The sequence below is a fragment of the Apus apus genome, chromosome 24 (genome assembly GCF_020740795.1).
Source record: "Apus apus isolate bApuApu2 chromosome 24, bApuApu2.pri.cur, whole genome shotgun sequence".
NCBI classification, from domain to species: Eukaryota; Metazoa; Chordata; class Aves; order Apodiformes; family Apodidae; genus Apus; species Apus apus.
The window spans coordinates 5,742,282-5,760,963 of NC_067305.1; the positions used below are offsets into that span (position 1 = coordinate 5,742,282).

At 55.1% G+C, this 18,682-nt stretch overlaps 2 protein-coding genes across 3 annotated transcripts in view; one reads left to right on the forward strand and one right to left on the reverse strand.

The window, feature by feature from the left end:
* Positions 1-5,405, reverse strand: part of STK11 (serine/threonine kinase 11) — a 38,689-nt gene extending 33,284 nt beyond the window's left edge. The window contains exon 1 of the mRNA XM_051639667.1: positions 3,881-5,405. Within this exon, the coding sequence (XP_051495627.1) occupies positions 3,881-4,170 (290 nt within the window). The 5' untranslated portion in view covers positions 4,171-5,405. The remainder of the gene's footprint in view (positions 1-3,880) is intronic.
* A 2,426-nt stretch (positions 5,406-7,831) lies between these two features.
* The window catches only part of SBNO2 (strawberry notch homolog 2), a 52,977-nt gene continuing 42,126 nt past the window's right edge, over positions 7,832-18,682 (forward strand). For both annotated transcript variants that reach the window (XM_051639822.1, XM_051639823.1), the window contains exons 1-2: positions 7,832-7,913; positions 17,657-17,859. In XM_051639822.1, coding sequence (XP_051495782.1) covers positions 17,740-17,859 — 120 coding nt within the window. In that variant the 5' untranslated portion in view covers positions 7,832-7,913; positions 17,657-17,739. The remainder of the gene's footprint in view (positions 7,914-17,656; positions 17,860-18,682) is intronic.

The following is an 18,682-nucleotide window of genomic DNA, read 5'->3' on the forward strand; positions in this document are numbered from 1 at the left end:
CTCCACTAGCTCCAGCCCTTTACACCACCACACTCCCAGGAGGGACATCTGACATTCCAACCCCAACATGTACCACAGTGCAGCTCTCCTGGGGGTTCCAGTTTCCAACATTTCACCAGTGAACCCAAGCAAACATCCAGCCTAGCAAAGCCAGGGCCAGAGCCCCCATTCTGCAGGGCAGACCTGTGGTCAGGAGGGACAGGACACCCCCGGAGTCAGCTTTGGCCCAGCTTCTCCTGAAGCACACACCTCTGCAGCTTGCAGCAGCTCCTTCCTCCAGCAGAACTGCCCATCTTTGGAGGTGCAAGGCTCCCCATGTGCAGACCGAAGGAGCAAACTGTCCCAACCCAGGCCTGCTACATATTTTAAACCTCTGAGGAATTCTAATGAGCATGTATTCAAATCTAAGTAATCACCGAGCGTGGTAAGTACAGTACAAGACACTTGGGATACTCAGAAAGTCCCAAAAACTTAATTAAAATGTGAGGCTATTAGCACACAGTTTAATAAAACTTGTGCTGCTAGAGATAAATAGTCTTCCAAATTTTCCTTCATCTTTTTGGCAATCTTATTAATCTAATTTTTTGTATTAAGAGGAAGCAGTAATTAGCCACAGTACTGCCTGGCTAAGCCACCCAGCCTCTCTCTAAAGTGACTGAAGAGAAACAAAGATTCCCTGGACTGATTTAGGGAAACGTGTCTTAAGAGTTTAAACCCTCAATATCCTCCCCAGGATTCACAGATCCTTGAAGGGCTCCTTTTTCAGGGGCAGAACTGGAGTATTTTGGGACAGAGAACTGTTCAGTTTTATAGAATAAGTCTCAAACACATTTCAGTCACAATTTCCAGGTCCCAGAACTCCGCTCATGCACCGAGGGCAGGGCTGGGCAGTCAGACACAGACACAGCCTCTGTTAGGGGCAAGTGACACAAAAATGTCACCAACAGCCAGAGCTCCCTGAGCTGCAACTCAAGCCCCACACATGCCAGGGTCCCCGAGCTTGGTGTGACCTGTGCCACCCTCTGTGGCTCCTCATCCCTGTCCCTTCTGTCATTACTCCTTGTCTATTACTTGCTCATGTAATTTATCACGCAAGGTCCAGCAGCTCAGGAACTGTTTTCTAGAGAATTTCTTTGACACACTATCGATCCATCTCCACCACAGCACGAGCTCCCTGCAATAACCCAGTTTATCTGTCCAACAACCCAGCCACACACGCAGCTTCTTCCTGTATGGTAAGAGATGCTGGAGATCATGGGAGCAGGAACAGGCTCTGTCTCTGCAGCCAGAACTGCACAGCAAGGTGTTCTGAGACTGAAACAGCAAATAGTCCCTTCCAAGAGATGGGTGCTTCCAGACCAACCCTGACCACAGGCCCCAGCCGCTCAGCTCCTCTGCAGGGCTCCAGTGTGAAGAAATAAACCCCCAGACTAATAGTTAAGACTTCAAGCAGTCATTCTACAGCAGAGAAAACAATTCCCGAGGGCCTCAGAAGCCTCTCACTCCTGACCATTCCAGTTACCATGAACAGCAAACGCTCCAGAGGAGCTTCTGCTTGCACATCCCACCAGAGGCATTGCCAGGGAGCAGGAGCTCCGAGTGCTGGGCTAGTTCTGGTGGCAAAGGAGATGTTTTTAATCTCAAAGGACATCAGCTGAAGTTGGGATGTTTGCAAAGATCAGACGACTGTTCACAGCCACCTCTCACATGTCCTGAGCTGCAGACATGACACCCTTGTCTAGAAGGGACAGGAAGCAGATCTCACTGCAGCACAGGAACTACCTATTTACTCATCACTGCACTTGGTAGCAGCTTTCAAGAAAGAAAGTAGAATCTACTGGTGTGATTCAGTCCACACGCTGATTTTCTGCTGTTAATTACACATGAGCAGTTTGCTCACACTCAAAGCTGCCCAAATGCAGTCGTAGAAAGTGAAATGCTAATGGAGTCTGGCCAGTAAATGTCATTAAAAAACCCCCAGTGTTGGCAGAGCACTTTCCAGCAGTACCTGGAAACACAGCCATGGTTTGCTCCCCCCCTCCACCCTGACCAGTCAAACCACACAGGCTTGATGACATTTCTCCCCACAACAGGTTTTTTCAGAGCACAAACAGTTTTTGCTGCCTGTCGCGGTAGCACCAGGGGGGTTTGGCTGGGTGGGATTTCTGCGGGTACCACAAAATGTGACATTTTGCCGTAGAAAAACCTCCCCACTGAAGAAGGAGACGAAGCAGACGAAGAGGGGACTAAGAGAAAAGGACAAGGTGACGAAAATAGGAACTTGAACTGAAGTAAACCCTGGTTACAAGACAACATCTAAACTCTGCCTCCGTGTGCCGGAGCAGGTGCGGCTGAGCCAGACAAACACCCAGAGCCGCCCCATGCCCAGCCTGCCTGCTTTAATTACCGGCCCTAACGAACCACAGGGCACCCACAGCCAGCCTCTGAGCAGGAATAAAGCTTCCACAGAGTTCACGTCAGGACGCAGCACCAGTACCATGGTTCTGACACCAGGAAGCTCTCCTGGTGTCTGGCAAGTCCTTTTTCACTACAAGGAAGAAAAATTTAAATGTAGAAGTTTCACAAAGGAGGAAACAACCTCCTCCTTTTCCAGCAGGAGCTCTTGGTGTAACTGAAGGAGGGGGCAAGGGTGGAAAAAGGCACTCATGCCTTTACCAGAAAAACAAGAAACAGTTTATTACATATTAACCAACAGTTCACTCTGATTCTGAACTCGAGCCAGCAGAGGAGAGAAAAGGAGGTCCCGGATTCCTGACTGCTCCGGAGCTCAGCCCGTCGCTGAAGGTTAGAGGGCAACCAGCTCCTGAGAGGAACCCTGGTACAGGATGTGAAATACCTCAGAGCTGAGCTGCGAAACTCAAACCCAACTGAGGAACAGCAACAAGACCCGTCCAGGTCACGGCTCTGCAGCTGAAGAGGCGACACAAGAGTTTCCTAAACATCTCCAAGTCTTCCCCCCACTGCCAGATAAACCCGTGGAAAGGGTTTGTTTTGGCTGCAGAAGGCTCCCCTGCACGGCAGATAAACAACTATCTGGCCGGGCTGTGACAGGCAGGCAGCTGCCCGGCCCCACGAAAGGGAAAGTCTCCCACACCCAGCCCTATGGATGGAGTGAAACACCAGGCTGCTCCCACTGCTAATTTTAATTAGTTACTTGTGCTAATCAGCGTCTAACTGGCACTTTGAGAGCTTCCAAGCACTGATCTTGAGTCACTGACATACAAAAGGTTGACAACCCTTGTCCCATTTTACAGCTGCAAAGCCAACTGAAAAGAGCCTTGAATTACTTCCCAGGCTCATTAGTCAGAAATGAATCCAAGCAAGAATCCCAAGACTTTCTATGCCCATTGGGTGCACAACACATTGGATCACGTTCCAGGCACCCAGGCTGTGGGTGGGAGCAGCAGTTGCCATCCCAGAGAGCCCCAGAGCTACCCGGCCCTGGATGGGCACAGGCAGCACAGACTGTACCAACACGAGGCCTCTTCCCACACCCCCAGCTGCACCACCTGGCACCTCACCTGGGCAACAGCTGCACAGCTCACCTCCTCACTGGGAAATCAAGGGAACTTCTTTAAGAAACACTATTTTATTCTTTAAGCAATGCTATTAAAGGAGTGGTATGTGTTAGGTGCTGGCTGTGCAGACAGACCCTCAAGAACCAGCTCCCTTCCCCTTTGCCAGCCTCCACACAACCACTGCCTGTAGCTCAGTGGTGGATTCCTGAACACCTCCAGTTTAGGAAGCACCTCCACAGTAACAAGACATATGCTTGGTCAGAATTACACAGAACTTCATCTGGAAATGAATGGCAAAGACTAACCCCCCCAGTTCCCAGCTCCTGGAAACATTTACTCACTTTTTCACGTTGGCCTCCCCGTTGGGAATCCTGCGTAGCTTCTTCTTCTTCAGTATTTTCACAGCTCTCCTACAGAGGGTTTCAGAGTCCAACATCTCCTTGACCTTGCCATAAGACCCTTCTCCAAGCAAGTCTCCCATCAGGTACTTGCCGATGAGCTTGGCCCTCTTGCGCCGTGGCTGGTAGATGACCTCGGTGGAGTCGATGCGGTGGATGAACGTGTCCATCCCCACAGACATCAGCTCCCCCTCTGCAAACATCCCCAGCTCCGGGGACTCCTGCATATCCATCCTGGATTAAAGTTCCTTAACCTGTTCTCCTTAAGCGCTCAGGGGTTTAATCCTGTTTGTTAGTTTCCAACACTCCCTTTTACTCCTTCTTGAAAAATAATATCCAGAAGATTGTACAAACATGAATTTAAAAAGAAAAATGAAACAAAAAAAAAAACAAACACAAAACAAAAAGAAAACAACCCTACGAGCTGCTTCCAGCTCAATTGGATGCTAAAAGATCCAGGCCTGGCTCCAGCAACACAGTGTCTTTTAAAAAGAATATGTATCTCTGACCAGATCCGCTCAGTTTGGGAACTCACTTTGCTTCTGACCTGGTCCCACTGCTGGGTTCTTTCAAGTCAACTTGGCCTTTCACTCGGCCCAGTTTGATTCTTAAGTGCTAGGTCATCCTCTGGGACTTCAGGCCACCACATAAAAACAAACAACTGCCGAGTCTCTCTCGTGGCTTTCCATTCCTAGCAGCCCATGGCCCCCAGCTCCGCGGCGCTGGCAGGGGTTGGTTTCTGCCCTGCTGTCCTCACTGTCCAGCTACAGGCACAGAGCAGGGGCTTTTTCAGCCGTTTGGAAGCTGGAACCAGGTTTCCTCGCAGGAGTTTTCAGAAACAATTCTAACGTCTTCGCTTCTCACGCCTACAAAAGTTTGAGGCCTCGGGTGCCTATCGAGAGCTCCCAGGGGCATCCTTCAGCCACTCGGGTTCCGCCTGGCACATGATGTGTCACCCCCGCTGCTCCAGGGTCAGTGCTGCCACAAACCCAACCTACCAGAGCTCTACAGACCCCCCTTCGAACGAGAAGAAGCAGAAGCAGGTAATTCTCTCCGCCCAGGACCCCCAGCCCCCCCTTCCTTTCCCGCCAAGGAGGTCACTGAGGAACCGCGACCCCCCCGGTGTCAGCGGGAGGAAAACACGGGGCACGGCAGCCACCCCCGGGCAGAGCAGGGAAGGGGTGAGACGGGGATAAAACACTTGAAGTGCGACCAAATCAGCGACAGACAAGAGGGAAGGGCCGCCCCGGGAGGCGGGTGAGCAGCCGAGCTCCCGCCGCCGCCGCCTGGGCCGGGCCCTTGCCCCGCGGGTCGGGGCCGAGCCCCGCCGGCCGCCCCGCCGCCGAGCCGGGGGGAGGGGGGCGGGCAGCCTGGTCCCCCCTCCCCGCTGCCGGGCTCGGGAACCGGGCCGGGTCCCGTGAGCCGCGCTCCCTCAGCCGCCCCCCCCCCCGCCTCAGGGGCAGCTCCGCCAGCCGCCCGCCCCGCGGCCTGGCCCGGGCCCCGCTCCCGGTGCTCCCGGTGCCCCCCCCGCCCGGTGCCCGGTGCCCCCCCCCCCGCTCAGCCCCGCCGCCGCGCGCGCGCCGCCGCCATTTTGTTTACCTCCCGCCCCCGCCCGGCCCCGCCGCGCGCCGCTCCCCCCGCCGGGCCGCGCGCCGCCCCGGCCCCGACGTGCGCTCCCATTGGCTGCCGCGCCGGCCCCGCCCCCGCGCCCTCGCGCGCCGGTTGGCTGCGGCCGCACGGCCCGGGGGGCGGGGCCGGCGGGGCGGCTTGCCCTTCCGGTTGGCTCGCGGCGCCTCCGGCCCGCCCACCCGCGCTGACGGGCGATCGGGCGCTGCGATAGGTCGAGGGAACTGTCCGTCAGGCGCGCGGGGCGGGGGCGGGGCCTGCTCCCGCCGCCGCTGCGGGCCGGGCCCGCGGGGCCGGCCTGGCCGGGACGCCGCCCTCCCAGCGGGAACGCCGGGCCCGGCACTCACACCGCGGCCAAACCGCATCTTCCTTGGGAGCCTGTTCCGCCCGCCCGGACACTCGTGCTCCGTTTAACGGGGGTTCTGCGGCAGGAGCTCCCTGCGGCGCTGCCCGCGCCCTCCCGCTGTCCCGGCCCGCCCCTGCTGGAGGCTCCCGGCGGCTGCCGAGCGCCTGAGTGCCCTGCGGACAGGCAGCGCCCGTGTTCACGCTCCAGGATAATAATAAATATCGGACAGTAAATAAAGCAGAACAGGGGGGTCCGTGCCCGGGGGGATGTGGGGACGCTGCGGCGCCAGCGCTGGGCGGGGAGCAGCCTCTGCCCTGGGCCCTGGGCCGCCAGCCGGGCGCTGGGGTCTGCGTCCTATCGCAGGCACGGCCGGGAAGGGTTTCCATCCAGCCCAGCACGGCTCTGCTGCTTCTGGTCTGGTAACCTGGCCCAAAGGGCAGGCAGGGACACCCCTCCAGCACAGCCGGGCTTGCAGATCCTGCCAGGAGCCCCCCAGCCCTCCCGAGGAGGCCTCCAATGTGGATCACCTCCAGCATCCAGCCCCCCCTTCCCACCCCAGCACCTGTGCTGCCCTGTGGCTCTGGAGGGAGATTTTTCCTAACGTGATGCAAACGTCTTGGTGCTGTAAATCCTGCGTTTCCACGGGTTCCTCACTCCCTGCAGCACTGAAGGTCCCACCAGGCCCATTCCTGCTGCTCTCCCAGCTGGTGTCAGGGCTTCCAGCAGTGTCTGTTTAGGGGCGTTTGAAGGAAGGAACACAGATCCCTCGGGCTGCTTTGAGCCAGACACAGCTGAAACCTGCACACAACTTGTTAATTTCCCCTTTTATTGCAACAAGCAAGTTTATACCTGGGAGAAACCAGGCAGCTGAGGGGTTTGCACCAGCTTTGGAGTAGCTGCCTGGGCTTGTTTGTTTGTTTAAGGCTCATGTTATTTGTTTGACACCATTTCCAGCTGCTGCCATTTGGTTTTGGTCAGTGTGTTACGAAAAGAGAAGAAAACACTGGAGAAAACATCCCTGGCAGGTCCCTTGGGATAAGCTGTGATTTGCTTCGTGTTGAACTCCGCAGCAAGTGGTGTGTTAAGTCCCCAGAAGAAAGAGCTGCTCCTCTGAGGCAGGACTCTCCCCTCGCCCGCTCCAGCCCCACCGCGGGGCTGCTGCTCCGTCCCCGCGGCCTCTTCCCGGAGCTGCGGGAGGCTCGGGCCAGCCGGGGCAGGGCCCCCCGCTCCCCACCCCGCTGGAAAGCCCGGGGATTTCCAGCCCGTGGGAAAAAAAACAGGAACCGGCGGCAGGGGCCGCGGGCGGGCTCCCCCCGGGTCTGACCCCGATTCCCTGGGATCGCCCCCCCAGGGACCCCGGTGCCCGGAAAAGGCTTTTTCTTGGGAAGCCCCTGGGGGGGAGGGCGGCCTCGGGCTGGGAGAGGCGAATGGGCCCGAGGGGATGGGGACGGTCCCGGCGCGGGTGCTCCGGCCGGGCCGCCCCGCCGTGGCCACCGGGACAGCTCCCCGGGGCTCCCTCCGTCCCTGCTGCAGCCGCAGACCCCCCGGTCCAGGTCCCCCTCCCGCCCACGGTGCCCGGGCCAGATCCCGGGCCGGGCCGGGGCACCGGGGCTGCTCCGCGGCGCCCTCCTCCTCGGGCACCGATCGACCGGGGGATCCCGCCCAGAGCAGACCCCGCCGGGGCTTCGCCTCTGATCCTGGGACTCGAAAGGGGAAAAGGCCCAACACAAGTGGTGGGAAACGGGAAACACGCGATGGCAAGAACGGGCGGGGGGGGCGGCCCGAGCGGTTTGGTTTTCAGCCCCGAGTTAAGCCCCGGAGCGCGGGAGCTGCCCCGGCCCGGCCCGGCGGGAGGTCCCCGCGGCCCCGCCCCCCCGGCCCGCCCCGGCCACGCCCACTTCCGCCCGGAAGTCCGTGTCCCCCCCAAGATGGCGGCCGCGCGGAACACGGAAGTGCCGGGAGGCGGCGGCCGCCGGGCGGGAGCCTGAGCCCCCCGGGACGCAGGTAAGGGCCGCCCGCCGCCCGAGCCCCCCGCGGCCCGCGCCCCGGACACCGCGGCGGCTTTTCCCGCTCCCGGGGAGCGGGGCGGGGGGGGGGCAGAGGGCCCGGTCCCTCAGCGGGCCGGGAGCTGCGGGCCCCGCTCGGTGCGGCCGGGCCGGGCTGGGGGAGCGGTCGGTGCCGCGCGGGGCTCTCGGGCCACCGGGGCTCGGGCCGGGGAGCGAGGCCGGGCGGGCCGCGGGTGTCTCCCCGCGCGTGTCCGTCGGTCCGCGGGGTGGGGCGGGGCCACCGGCGCCGCTCCCGCTGCTCGCCCCGGTCCACAGCAAAGACTCGACCCTTCTGCCTCTGCCCACGACCCCTCCGGACCCGGAGCTGCGGCCCCGGGGGCGGCGGGACCCGCGCGTGCCCGCGCTCCTCCCTGCGGCGCGGGGAGCGGGCGCTGTGAGCGGGAACCCGCGCGCGGCCCCGACCGCCCCGCGCCCGCCCGGGCGGTGCAGCTCCCGGTGGCCCCGATTCACAGTCTCTGGAGAGGAGCCCGCGCTCGCGGCACCCGCTGCTCGGCTCCTCGCGGAATGACACACTGAGCAAGAGCTGCCTTCTCCAAAGTGACCGTAAATGTCAGCGTGAGAGCTGAAACCGCAATTAGCCTGGCAGCATTTGCAATTAAAATCAGAAGGGCGAGTTCTGCCGGTTCAGTGAAGGGATCCCGAGGCACGGGAAGGTGTTCCTGGTTTGTGAGCTGTTCCTGGGGTGCATTTAGTGGGCAGAAAGGTCCCTGCTGTGTCTGCTGCAGGTCAGCTCGTGTCACCCGAGCCCTGGGCTCTCCCTGACCCATGTGGGTACGACTGAGCTGTGGAAAATGTCCTGATGCTTTTGCTTTGAGTTCAGGAGACACTGTGCATCCCATAAAGTAGGAGAAGTTGTGGCAGAGTTCATGGGGTAGGATGCCAGCTGGAGCCTTGGAAAGCCTGGAGTCTGTCCTTATCTCTGCTGCTTGCTTTTTCTTGGATGGAGGTTCGTTTGCTTGAGGTTTGCTCCTGCTCTTTCCCAAAACAACGAGGAATGTCCTGTTTGAGCCTTGGTGTGGGTGCTCCTTCTAAGGAAGAGCACTTGGATCTTCTACAGGACGTTTTTAGTCATTGCCAGAGTAGCAGCCTGCAAGGATCAGAGATCTCAGTGCAAAGCTGCCATTATCCTGCCATCCCTGTGTGGGCCCTGCCAGCCTGGGCAGTGCTGGCTGCTGGAGGTGACAGCTGTGGTGGCTGCTGGAGGGTCTGTGTCTCATTGACCACTGGTGTTTTTATCTGGGCTGTTTCACACAGTCCCTAGGATGGTGGGCTGAAGGTGGAAAAGGAAGATGTGCTTCCCTCGCTGGTGTTTTGCCTGTTCCTGGAGTCCTGTGCTGTCAGGGCAGCTGAGGGAAGGGATTTTTCCTTTAGGAAGGACAGTGGCATCACTGCAGAGGTGACCTGGCTGGTGCATTTCACAACTTGTCTTTATGGATTAGATCTCCAGTTGGGTTCTCTCTAAAGCCTGCTCAGAGGTTGCTCCCAGTCCCACATTGATTTTTCTTTTCTCACCTTTTTCTAACTCACGCCTTTTAAAACCCTAGAAGTTCTTCCTGCCTTGCTCAGGCAATTTCCTCCCAGACTTCACCTTTTTCAGGGTCTTACATCCTCACCCCTGCGTGGGAACAGACTTCTCCTGGGAAGTCTTTTGTCCCTCCCTGTAGCTGCCTGCTTCCTGCTGCTGAGTGCTGGTTTTGCTTGTGCCTGCTGAGCTCTCCACGCCCTGGGTCCCCCCACTAATCCCCCCTGACTCTGGGACAAAACCAGCAGGACCCAGCGTTGTGTTTTGTCATGTGCCCAGCACGGGGGGGCTGAGCAGCAGGGCTGAGCAGCAGGGCTGAGGGGCTGCAGCTCCTCCCGGGCAGGATTTTAACACTGAAGTGAACATGGACAGGAATATTATAATTTTTGCTCACTCGTTTGTTGAAACTACCAAGCATGTGGTGTGTTTGAGGGTTGTGTTTCCTGACTGAAAAGGCCTTTTTAATGGTTAAGTGACAAATTTCTGCTGCAGAGGGTCTGGAGTAGAAACGCTGACACAGGTTTGAAGCTTTTTGCACAGAGAAGGGCAGGCTGTACAGTCACTGAGCACTGTGCTGTGGCTTTTGGTCATGAGAGTCTGGATTTCTCAGGAAAGCCTCCTAGGCTTCATTAGGAGTTTAATATTCTCCCAAACTCTTCAGTCTCTTGATAACACAGTCAGGGTCTGTAAACATGTAGCTATTAAGGGGCTGGCACAGGCCTCTTTCCTATAGAAGGTGGATGTTGAGCCTGCCTGAAAGGTGGCCAGTTGGAAGAGGTGCTGAGTGTCTTGGAGGTAGAGCAGAGAGAACCAGGGACCTCTGTTTTCTTGGCTTCTGACCTGAGTCACCCCAGTTCTTTGTGCCCTTTTCCTTCCCTTTAGTGAAACTCTCACACCACCTTCCTGCTGTGCAGGTGAGGAGCTCCTGGGGCTGCTTCACCAGGACCCCTGCCACAGCTCTGAGCAGCTGCCTCGTCTGGGCCCCTCTCAGAGCAAGATTCTGTTACTCAAAGCAGAACATTTGAATCTGGAGACAGACCTTGAGGGTGAGAGCTGCCTGCAGGGGGGAGTGGCTGTGTGGGCAGGTAACTGGGACCTGGGACTGACTGCTCTGCTGGGGGAGAGTCCAGGGAGCAGGAGAGCACGTTCAAATTCAGTTTTTTCCCCCCCATTATTTAGTGTTGCGTTTCTGAGCAGGCCCCTGTGGCTCTGGGGGGTCTCCAGGCAGCACCACGGGGGGTCAGAGGGACGGGCAGTTCAGGGAGCAGCACAGGCCTGACTGACTTTAACTCTTCTTGTGTGGGACAATTAATTAATGTCTGTAAAGAGGACTAATACTGTCTTTTTAGAGGACTTTTCCCTCCGAAAAGCTGTCTTTGATCTTTTTTCCTGTATGGTCCCAGCTTGTCCTGAGGGGGGCTGGCTCTGCTGCTATCTAATTGCAGTCCTGAATCTGTCAGGTTGTTTCCCACATGCCCTTCCTTTCTGTGTGTTCACCGAGGGAAATGTCTGTCTGTCTTCTCAGTCATTTCCTGGTGAAGAACAAACTTTGGATTCTTTGGCTTTCACATGTAAATTCGCCGGTCTTAGGAGTGGAGACCTGCCCTGAGTCACCCGCGGTGTTTTCTGATTCTGTGTTAACTTCTGCCTTCTTTGTAAACTCACTTGAACCTCCTTTTCCAGGAGTGTTTCAGACGCCCGAACAGTAGGTGCTGTACTTGGTTGTGCTCTGCTGGGGGCTGGGTTTGCCTAACGAAGAGCTCAGCTGCAAGGAGACCATTCATACTCTGACCTGTCCCCAGGGCAGAGATCTGATGCTTCTGTTTGTGATGAGCTTGTGTCCTCAGATGCTACATTTTTCTTATTTTTTGTCTGCTAATTGCAGCTCTAGAGCGGCGGGAGCCCCTGCGAGGGCCGGTCCCTCCCGCCGCTGTTCCTGCCCGGGCTGAGTCAGCGCCGGGCGCTGCGTCCCAGCCCTTCCCTTCTCACCCCTCCAGGCAAAATCTTGCTTGGCCTAAAGAGCCCAGAAGCGTGGTGGGACGAAGCATTAAGGAGGAACTTGCAGCCGGCCTGGTGCTGGCGGAGTTCCCGCGGTGCCCAGGCTGGAGCCGGGCGGGACACGAGGCTTGGGGCTCCCGTTCTGCTCCCGGGACGTGAGGGAATTCACACCCAGCGGGCCGAGCTCTGTTCCCCGCGTGCCTGTGGTTTCCCGGCTCTTCCTGGCGTGGAGACGCTTTAGGGCGCAGGGGGGAGCCGGGAGCAGAGCGGGGGACGCGCCGGCCTTGGCTGAGCCTGCCGGGGGTTTTCACCTCTGGGTCGCAGAACTCGTGAGCCCTTCCCGCAGCTCCGTCCATCCTGCTCATTGCAGGACGTCTTTATGTTCATTCAAGCTGGAATGTCTGCCAGGGTGCTGCTCTGGTACGTTTCTAAGAAGCTCAAGCTGTTAAAAGTTGAAATTTGTGCTCTGTAACCTCCAGGTGTGATGAATTCCAGAGGAATTCCAAGCTGAAGCTGCCCCTTGCCACCTGGGCTGAAGAGCAAACCCCGAAGCAAACTGTTACTAAAATTGAAACTGTTCCTACAGCCTCATCAGAGGAACTTGTGGTTTAATCTAATTGGTCAGGGGGCTTTATTGCACTGTGTCAGAACTGCTGTTGTGGAGCCTCATCCCTGTGGGGCTGGAGAACTTCTCTGCTTGCCTCCAAGTGAGCAGCTTTACAGACTGTGCCCTGAGATAATTTGCCATAATTACAGAGGTTTTGTGGCAGGGAAATGAAAAAATCCATTCCAGTGAGTTTTAGGGGGGTTATCCTGGCACTGTTGGGGGGGAGGGAGGGTGGGCTTGGGGTTTTGTCTTTTTTCTGGTCATATTGCTCCCTGCATAGTCATCATGGCACTGGAGAGCTGCAGTTAACTCTGTGACAAATGACCCACCTGTAAAATCAGTCTCATTCCTTTGCAGTTACATTTTGAAGCATGATCCACTGGGGAGGCTTTTTGAAGCTCCCTGTCAGTGTGTAGAGCCTCCTGGTCCCAGTGCCCCTTTCCTGCACTCCAGGGATGTGACGTGGCCACGCAGGGCTCCTGTCCCTGCCATGTCCTGAGGTGACTCTGCCACCAAGTGCAAGGTCACTGCTTTCCATGAATCTCTGTGTTTTCTAGCACTGTGAAAAAGTCAGCTCTTAATCCCTGCATCTGGTGGTGGTGCTCCAGTAGAAATGTAAAAGGTGAATAATTGGCAAACACCCCAAATCTGGTTGTCCAAGGCTGACAGGGCAGAGGGGTCAGCTTTTTTTCGTCTGTGATTCATGGAAGAGTTTTAACTCTATGGTTGGAATCTTAGGTGGTACTAGAAGTTATTCTGAAACTTTAGAAAAAGTAAGTATTAACCTGTGTAAGTGGAACATTTTATGACTGTTAAGATCAAAAGTTGGTATCAGTAATTAAATATTTTTTCACTGCTGGCCCTGAAGTTTCTGGGGCTCCCAAGCCAAGTTAGTTGCTGATAGTGCCCTAGTCTTTTTATTTTTTAAAAATAAAAGCACCTCTGTGCTTCTGTAACAGAAATGATCTTAACTTGGAGGGCTCTGCTTTGCCTTCCCAGTGGGAGCTTTTACTTGGTTGGAGTTTATTTGGGAAGAGAAGTAGAGAAACACTTAAGGAAAGGTTTGCTGTTCCATTTCCCTTGCAAACCAAGGGCCTGTTGTGTCTGTCCGTTTGGATTGTTGGGAGCACAGGATGAGAGGTGGAAATGAGGGCACTTGGGTTTGTGACCAACTTGCTGATTTTCACTGTTTCTGTGACAAGGCTGCTGGAGGATGGTGAGACCAGGGTGTGCCCAAGGCTGCTTCCACTTCCCATGCTGGGACCGTCCTGCTGTCCTCTGGCTCTCATGGATCTCTGAAACTGGCTTGAGTCTGTTCTTGCTTTAGATTTCTCCCGGATCCAAGCGCGTGAGGCAGAGTTCAGCCTCATGCCAGAGCTGCTGCCAACCGTGTGAATCATCCTGGGAACTGGTGGAGCCCTGTGCCTCCTGCACGGAGAAGAGAAGGTGACTCTGCAGTGCTGAAGCCTTGGTGGGGTGGAGAGGGTTGGGTCTGGTGAGATCCAGCACGTGCTCTGCTCCAGGTCACTCGTGCCCTCCTGGTTGGACAGGATGTGCCTGTGGCATCTCCTGGCACCAAGGCAGCAGATGGAAGGGGGCAGGAAGAATTCTTGGTGCCTCTTGCTTCCCACTCTTATGGATGCTTGGGTGTATTTTGGAATACACACTGGCCAGAGACACCCCGATGGTGTCTCCAGCAATGGAGCATTCCAGTCTGTTATTTCCATGGTGTCCTTAGGATGCTGGTTCTGCATGGGCTGGTGCTGCCCAGGCAGGTCACAGCCTCTTGGGGTGGCCACAAGCTCTTGTGTGCCCAAGAGACGTGTCCTCAGCACTGCACTGTTCTTTGGGGTTAACAAGGAAAAGTTGAGGGGACTCATCCTCTTGGCCTGGCCTAGAGGGCAAGGCTGGGAGCCCAGAACATCTGGGTTTCATCCTTAACCAGGTTACTGATTTTTTTTTCTTGGCATCTCCAAGCAAAAGTTCTCCAGTTTTTGGTTGCCCATCCATAGGGCTGGACTGCTGCTCCCTTTGATCTCTTCAGAGGAATTATGTCATGCACATTCAATGCATTCTCTTACCAGCTGACCATTGCTCAAGCCTTTACAGTTCCTTAAGCAGTTTTCCTTCTAATTGGGCATGACCTGTTGTGCAAGAGTTTCCCTAAGGAACTGAAGCAGTTGTAGGGAAAGACACTGCTCTGCCGAGAACCACCAGTGAAATCTGCTGCCAAGACACGAGGTACTGCACAGCAGGCAGGGACAAATTCTGATATTGATTTTACCCTTTGTAGGTTACTTTGGATGTGTAAGTAAAGCTGTATATTTGCTACAGCTTTTATGGGAATAACCACTGCTGATTTCCTATCAAAAGCTGCTAAAAGAGGGAAAAAAAAAAAAAAAGCTGCAAAAACCTGAAGTCTCTGGTGAAAAGACCAGACACGGGATTTTAAAGGCACCAGAGGATATCAGTATCTCCAAAGCAGTGTGTAATGTTGACCCTCAGATCAGCAAACCTCAGCATCTCTGTTCAGGAAGGCAGTCTGTGCTGCCAGTGACTGTCTTGAGTTGCAAAGCTGGAGGAGCTTGGAGTAGGTTGATGGAAGTGGAAATCAAACCTTGTTGTAGGTCTCTGCTCCCCACTGCTTCACTTGGGGATTGGGATGTTGTAGCACAGGCTGAATTTATAATCTAGATCTTGTCAAATCCACTAAGACAAGAAGAAAAGCTGGGAAAGTTGTGACTGGGAGGAGGAATGAGGCAAGGCTGTTTTGAAAGCAAACCCTTCAGTTTCCTCTTTTGTGCACTGGAGATTTAAGTGGAGTCATGATAACCTTTTGTCTTGTCTCTCAATACTTTTTTCTGTAGATGTAACTTAGAATTTCACAGGATCCCTTGTGGACACCAGTGGGATCAGCAAACACTTTAAAGGAAAATAAGAAAGCAGCTGTACAGCCCTGGGAGGAGAGGGCCCCTGGGATGGTCGTGCAGCCACGTGCTGAAGCACAGATTATTCCATCTCTTGCTGGTGAAGCTCTTACTGCATCTCTTCACACTGGGCTCGGGGTCAAAGTCTGCAGTTACATGTCCCTGTCCGCCAGTTCCCTTCCAATAAGCCACGTGGCTTGGGAGAAAGGAGCCCTTGAATATTTTAGTGCCTTCACAGTCTTTTGTGCACTCAGCCACTTGATAGGTGGGACGTGAGCCCTGGGCTGCCCAGGAAAACTCATCTGCAGTCCTTTGTCCTCAGGAGACAGAACACAAAGCTGGTTTTGCTTAAATAATGGGACTTCAGCATCAACACTTAATTTGTGCTGAGTGGGGCCAGAGCACCCACCAGCAGTGCTGCTGCCTCTGCAGCTGGGCTGGCCTTCAAGGAGGGCCCTGATTAAGCAGCTTCTAACGAGGCTCCAAGTGGTTGACGGGCTGCGTTGTGGGAACCCTGCTGCTAACGTTTGGCTAATAAATGGAGAGGCCTGAGGCCAGTATAACGATATTAATTAGGATGCTGGGGTGCTAGCTAAGTGTTTTTAGCTGTTTTTTGCTCCTGGGCTTATGGACTGTAAAGCCTGAGTGTGGATTTTATGGTGTAATAAAAAGAAACACTTCTACTTATAAAAGAATGAGACTGCAGTAAATCTCTGGTGAAATAAAGGCAGTGAAAAAGATCTAGGTGATCCCAGGCCTGTGTAAAGAGCATTTATTCTGTTGTTGACTTATTAAAATGGTCTGAGATGTTGGTAGCCTCGTGATCTCAGGTAGCCTGGTGTTCCTTCTGTTGGTGTGTGAGCTTAATTCTCTGGGGGAGATGGTTCCTTGTGCTTTCCTAGGGAAAATGCCTGGGTCTTGGTCACTTAGTCTCTCTGTTTTGTAGTTTTTTGTAACCATTTCTCAGGCTGTGGGAATAGGCAAAGGCTGGAGAGCAGCAAACTGGCCTGTTCAGAGGCAGGGCTGGCCAGGCTGCTCCTGGGGAAGCTGCTTCTGCTGCGACCCCCAGGCTGGGCTGGTGAGCAGCCCTGAGCCCCATGTGTCCTCTGCAGCTGAAAGGAAGGGAATGCTTTTGTAAACCTCGTGGTGCTCAGCCTCTGGAAAATGGTTTCATTTAGTCTGGAAGACCACATCTGGTGAAGGCACTTGTGTGCCCACAGTGTGACAGAGGAGCGGGTGCTCTGCCCTGCGCCCCGAATCCCCTGCCTCGGCCTGGTGACTCTTCCAGGGGGTCCGTGTTGGCCTCTCTGCCCCAGGCTTGGTGGGAATCTCCTTGGTGCCCTGTGGGCTCTGCAGCCTGTGCCTGTGAGCCCTGCTCTGGGCTCTCCTGGCCTGGTGGCTGCCACCAGGGAGAAGGAAAGAGTCACTTTAATTTTGCTTTCCATTACAAATGCAGAAATAATTACGTCTGCTGAAAGGTCACGTATTTTTAAAGGGGCTCTGACTCAGAAGTGACTTTTCAAAAATACTCCTTGTAGCACAGAGTATCTTCTAAGTGATCAAAGCTGGTGTCTTTTAAATTGCAGCTTTGGTTTGTGCTGGTTTTGCTACTTGGCCAGCTTGCTCCGTGGAATGTACCAGCCAGTGGGATTCACTCGGCTGTGGGGGCAGAAGTGGGCACGGAAAAGTGCAGTGGAAGTGAAGACCTCAGGGATGCTTTTCTCTAGCTCCTCTTGGTTGCACAGTTTGCTTTCAGCATCTCTTCTTTTCCCCCCCCCCCCCCCCCCCCCCAATCCATTAAATCCAATTGGAAATTGATGTCCTTTGGGGTTATGGAAAATGTAGTGATAAGAAAATGAGAGGTGCCTGTGGAGGTTCTGAGTGAAGTTGCACTGAAGGCAACATCTTATCGTGAGGTTAATCCCTGCCAGAACAGGACTCTTGCTCCAGCAGGCATGATTCTGAACTCCCATCTTGCCAGCAGTGGGAGAAATGTGAGACACCTGATAAGTTCTAATATTTGTTAGATTACTAGTATTAATGCTGGAAGTTTACTCTCTGGTTTGACCTTTGTCTGTAGCCGTGGTGAAGAGCATTGGTGCACACTGAGCATCTGCTGTGACACTGGGGACACCAGAGGCTGGGGGGGTGGGTGGTGTGGGTGACCTCCCACCCCAGGGCGAGTCCCTCAGTGCTCCCTGGAACTGTGTCCCACCTATGGAGCATATTTGGATGAAAACCAGGGATTTTGGGGAACCGTTTGTCGTGAGTTTGCACGGAAGCGCGGGATCTTCTCATACCTTAGACAAGACACTTCCTCAAGCTGAGTCCCAGCAGTGTCTGCTGCAGGAGCCACAGCTGGGCTGATCCACCCGGCTCCTGCAGTGGGCAGAGAGGTGTGTTTGGTGGGCGTTCACAGGTCTGGGCGAGTTCCAGGTGTGGTGATATTTGAGAACTCTGTTTCCCATAAAAACCTCTCTTTTATGAAGAGGCAGCAGCATTGTGCAGGCTGACATCTGTTCACTGATCTCTTGGCTACATTTGTCTTGGAAGTGTGAGTTTGTTTGTTTGTTTGTTTTCTTCTGCCCTTTCATAAAATTGCAATGTGTGTTTCTTTTCCACCTCAGGACATGGTGCGGGGTGAAGAGCACAGATAAAGATCCTTCCACCACTCCATAGCCTGTTCCACCTGCCCCAAGGACACGGGCTGATGCCCTCAGCACCCGCTGCCATGGATGGGGGGAAGGACTTCCCCCAGCACCAGCACCAGGGCAGTGCCCTCTACAGCATCCCCGGGCTCCGCTCCCAGCTCGCAGCCCCAGCCATGGAGGTGAGAGCCCAGGAGCTTCCCAGGGGGGGTTGGGAGAGGCTGGTTGGGGGTGGCACCAGAGGGGGCTGAGCAGGGCACTCCAGCCTGTCAAGCCCTGGGAATCTTGGTGTGTGTTTGCAGGAGCTTTTAACAGACTTTTTAGGCAGCTGTCCAGGGGCATGAAGTATTGATTGGGAATGCTGGAGGGGCTGGCTGGCTGCTGCCCTCCAAGTGGGAGGAGGAAAGCAGGGCTGTGATTAAAACAATGCCTCTGCAGAAGCTGGTGGGTGCCAGGCTCCTCCAGAAGGTACTAAAGAGTTTAGGCAGAATTGCAAACTTTATTTCTGCCCCAGTGTGGCTCCTTGGGACATGCTAAGGTTATTGCCAGGTCCAGCTGTGCCTTTTTTGAGAGTGGCAGAGATTAATTGGGGTTGAATTTGTCCTGGTATGACTGCTAAAACAAGACTGGGTCTCTGACAGTCTCAACAGGGCAAAACCCAAACCTCTACCCCAAAATACCTTTCATGTCCCTGCAGTTTTCTGTTTATAACTCTTGAGTTTTGTCACCTGTGGGAATACAGAGGTTAAAAAAGGGGGTCATTTCACCAAGTGCATGTTGCTTCAAGCATGAGGCACCAGTGCTTTGGACACAAGTAAGGACAGGTGAGAGACTGATCCTACCAGAGATGCTGTGATCTTTCTGGGATTGCCTTGGTACAGGCTGGGCTAAAAGCTGCCTGTTAATGTCAGACTGTCCAGGAGGGCGGGAAGACAGAAGGAAAAGAGCCACGTTTGGGGTGTTCACCTACACAGGCTGATTTCAAGGGAATGTGTTGGTGCTCAG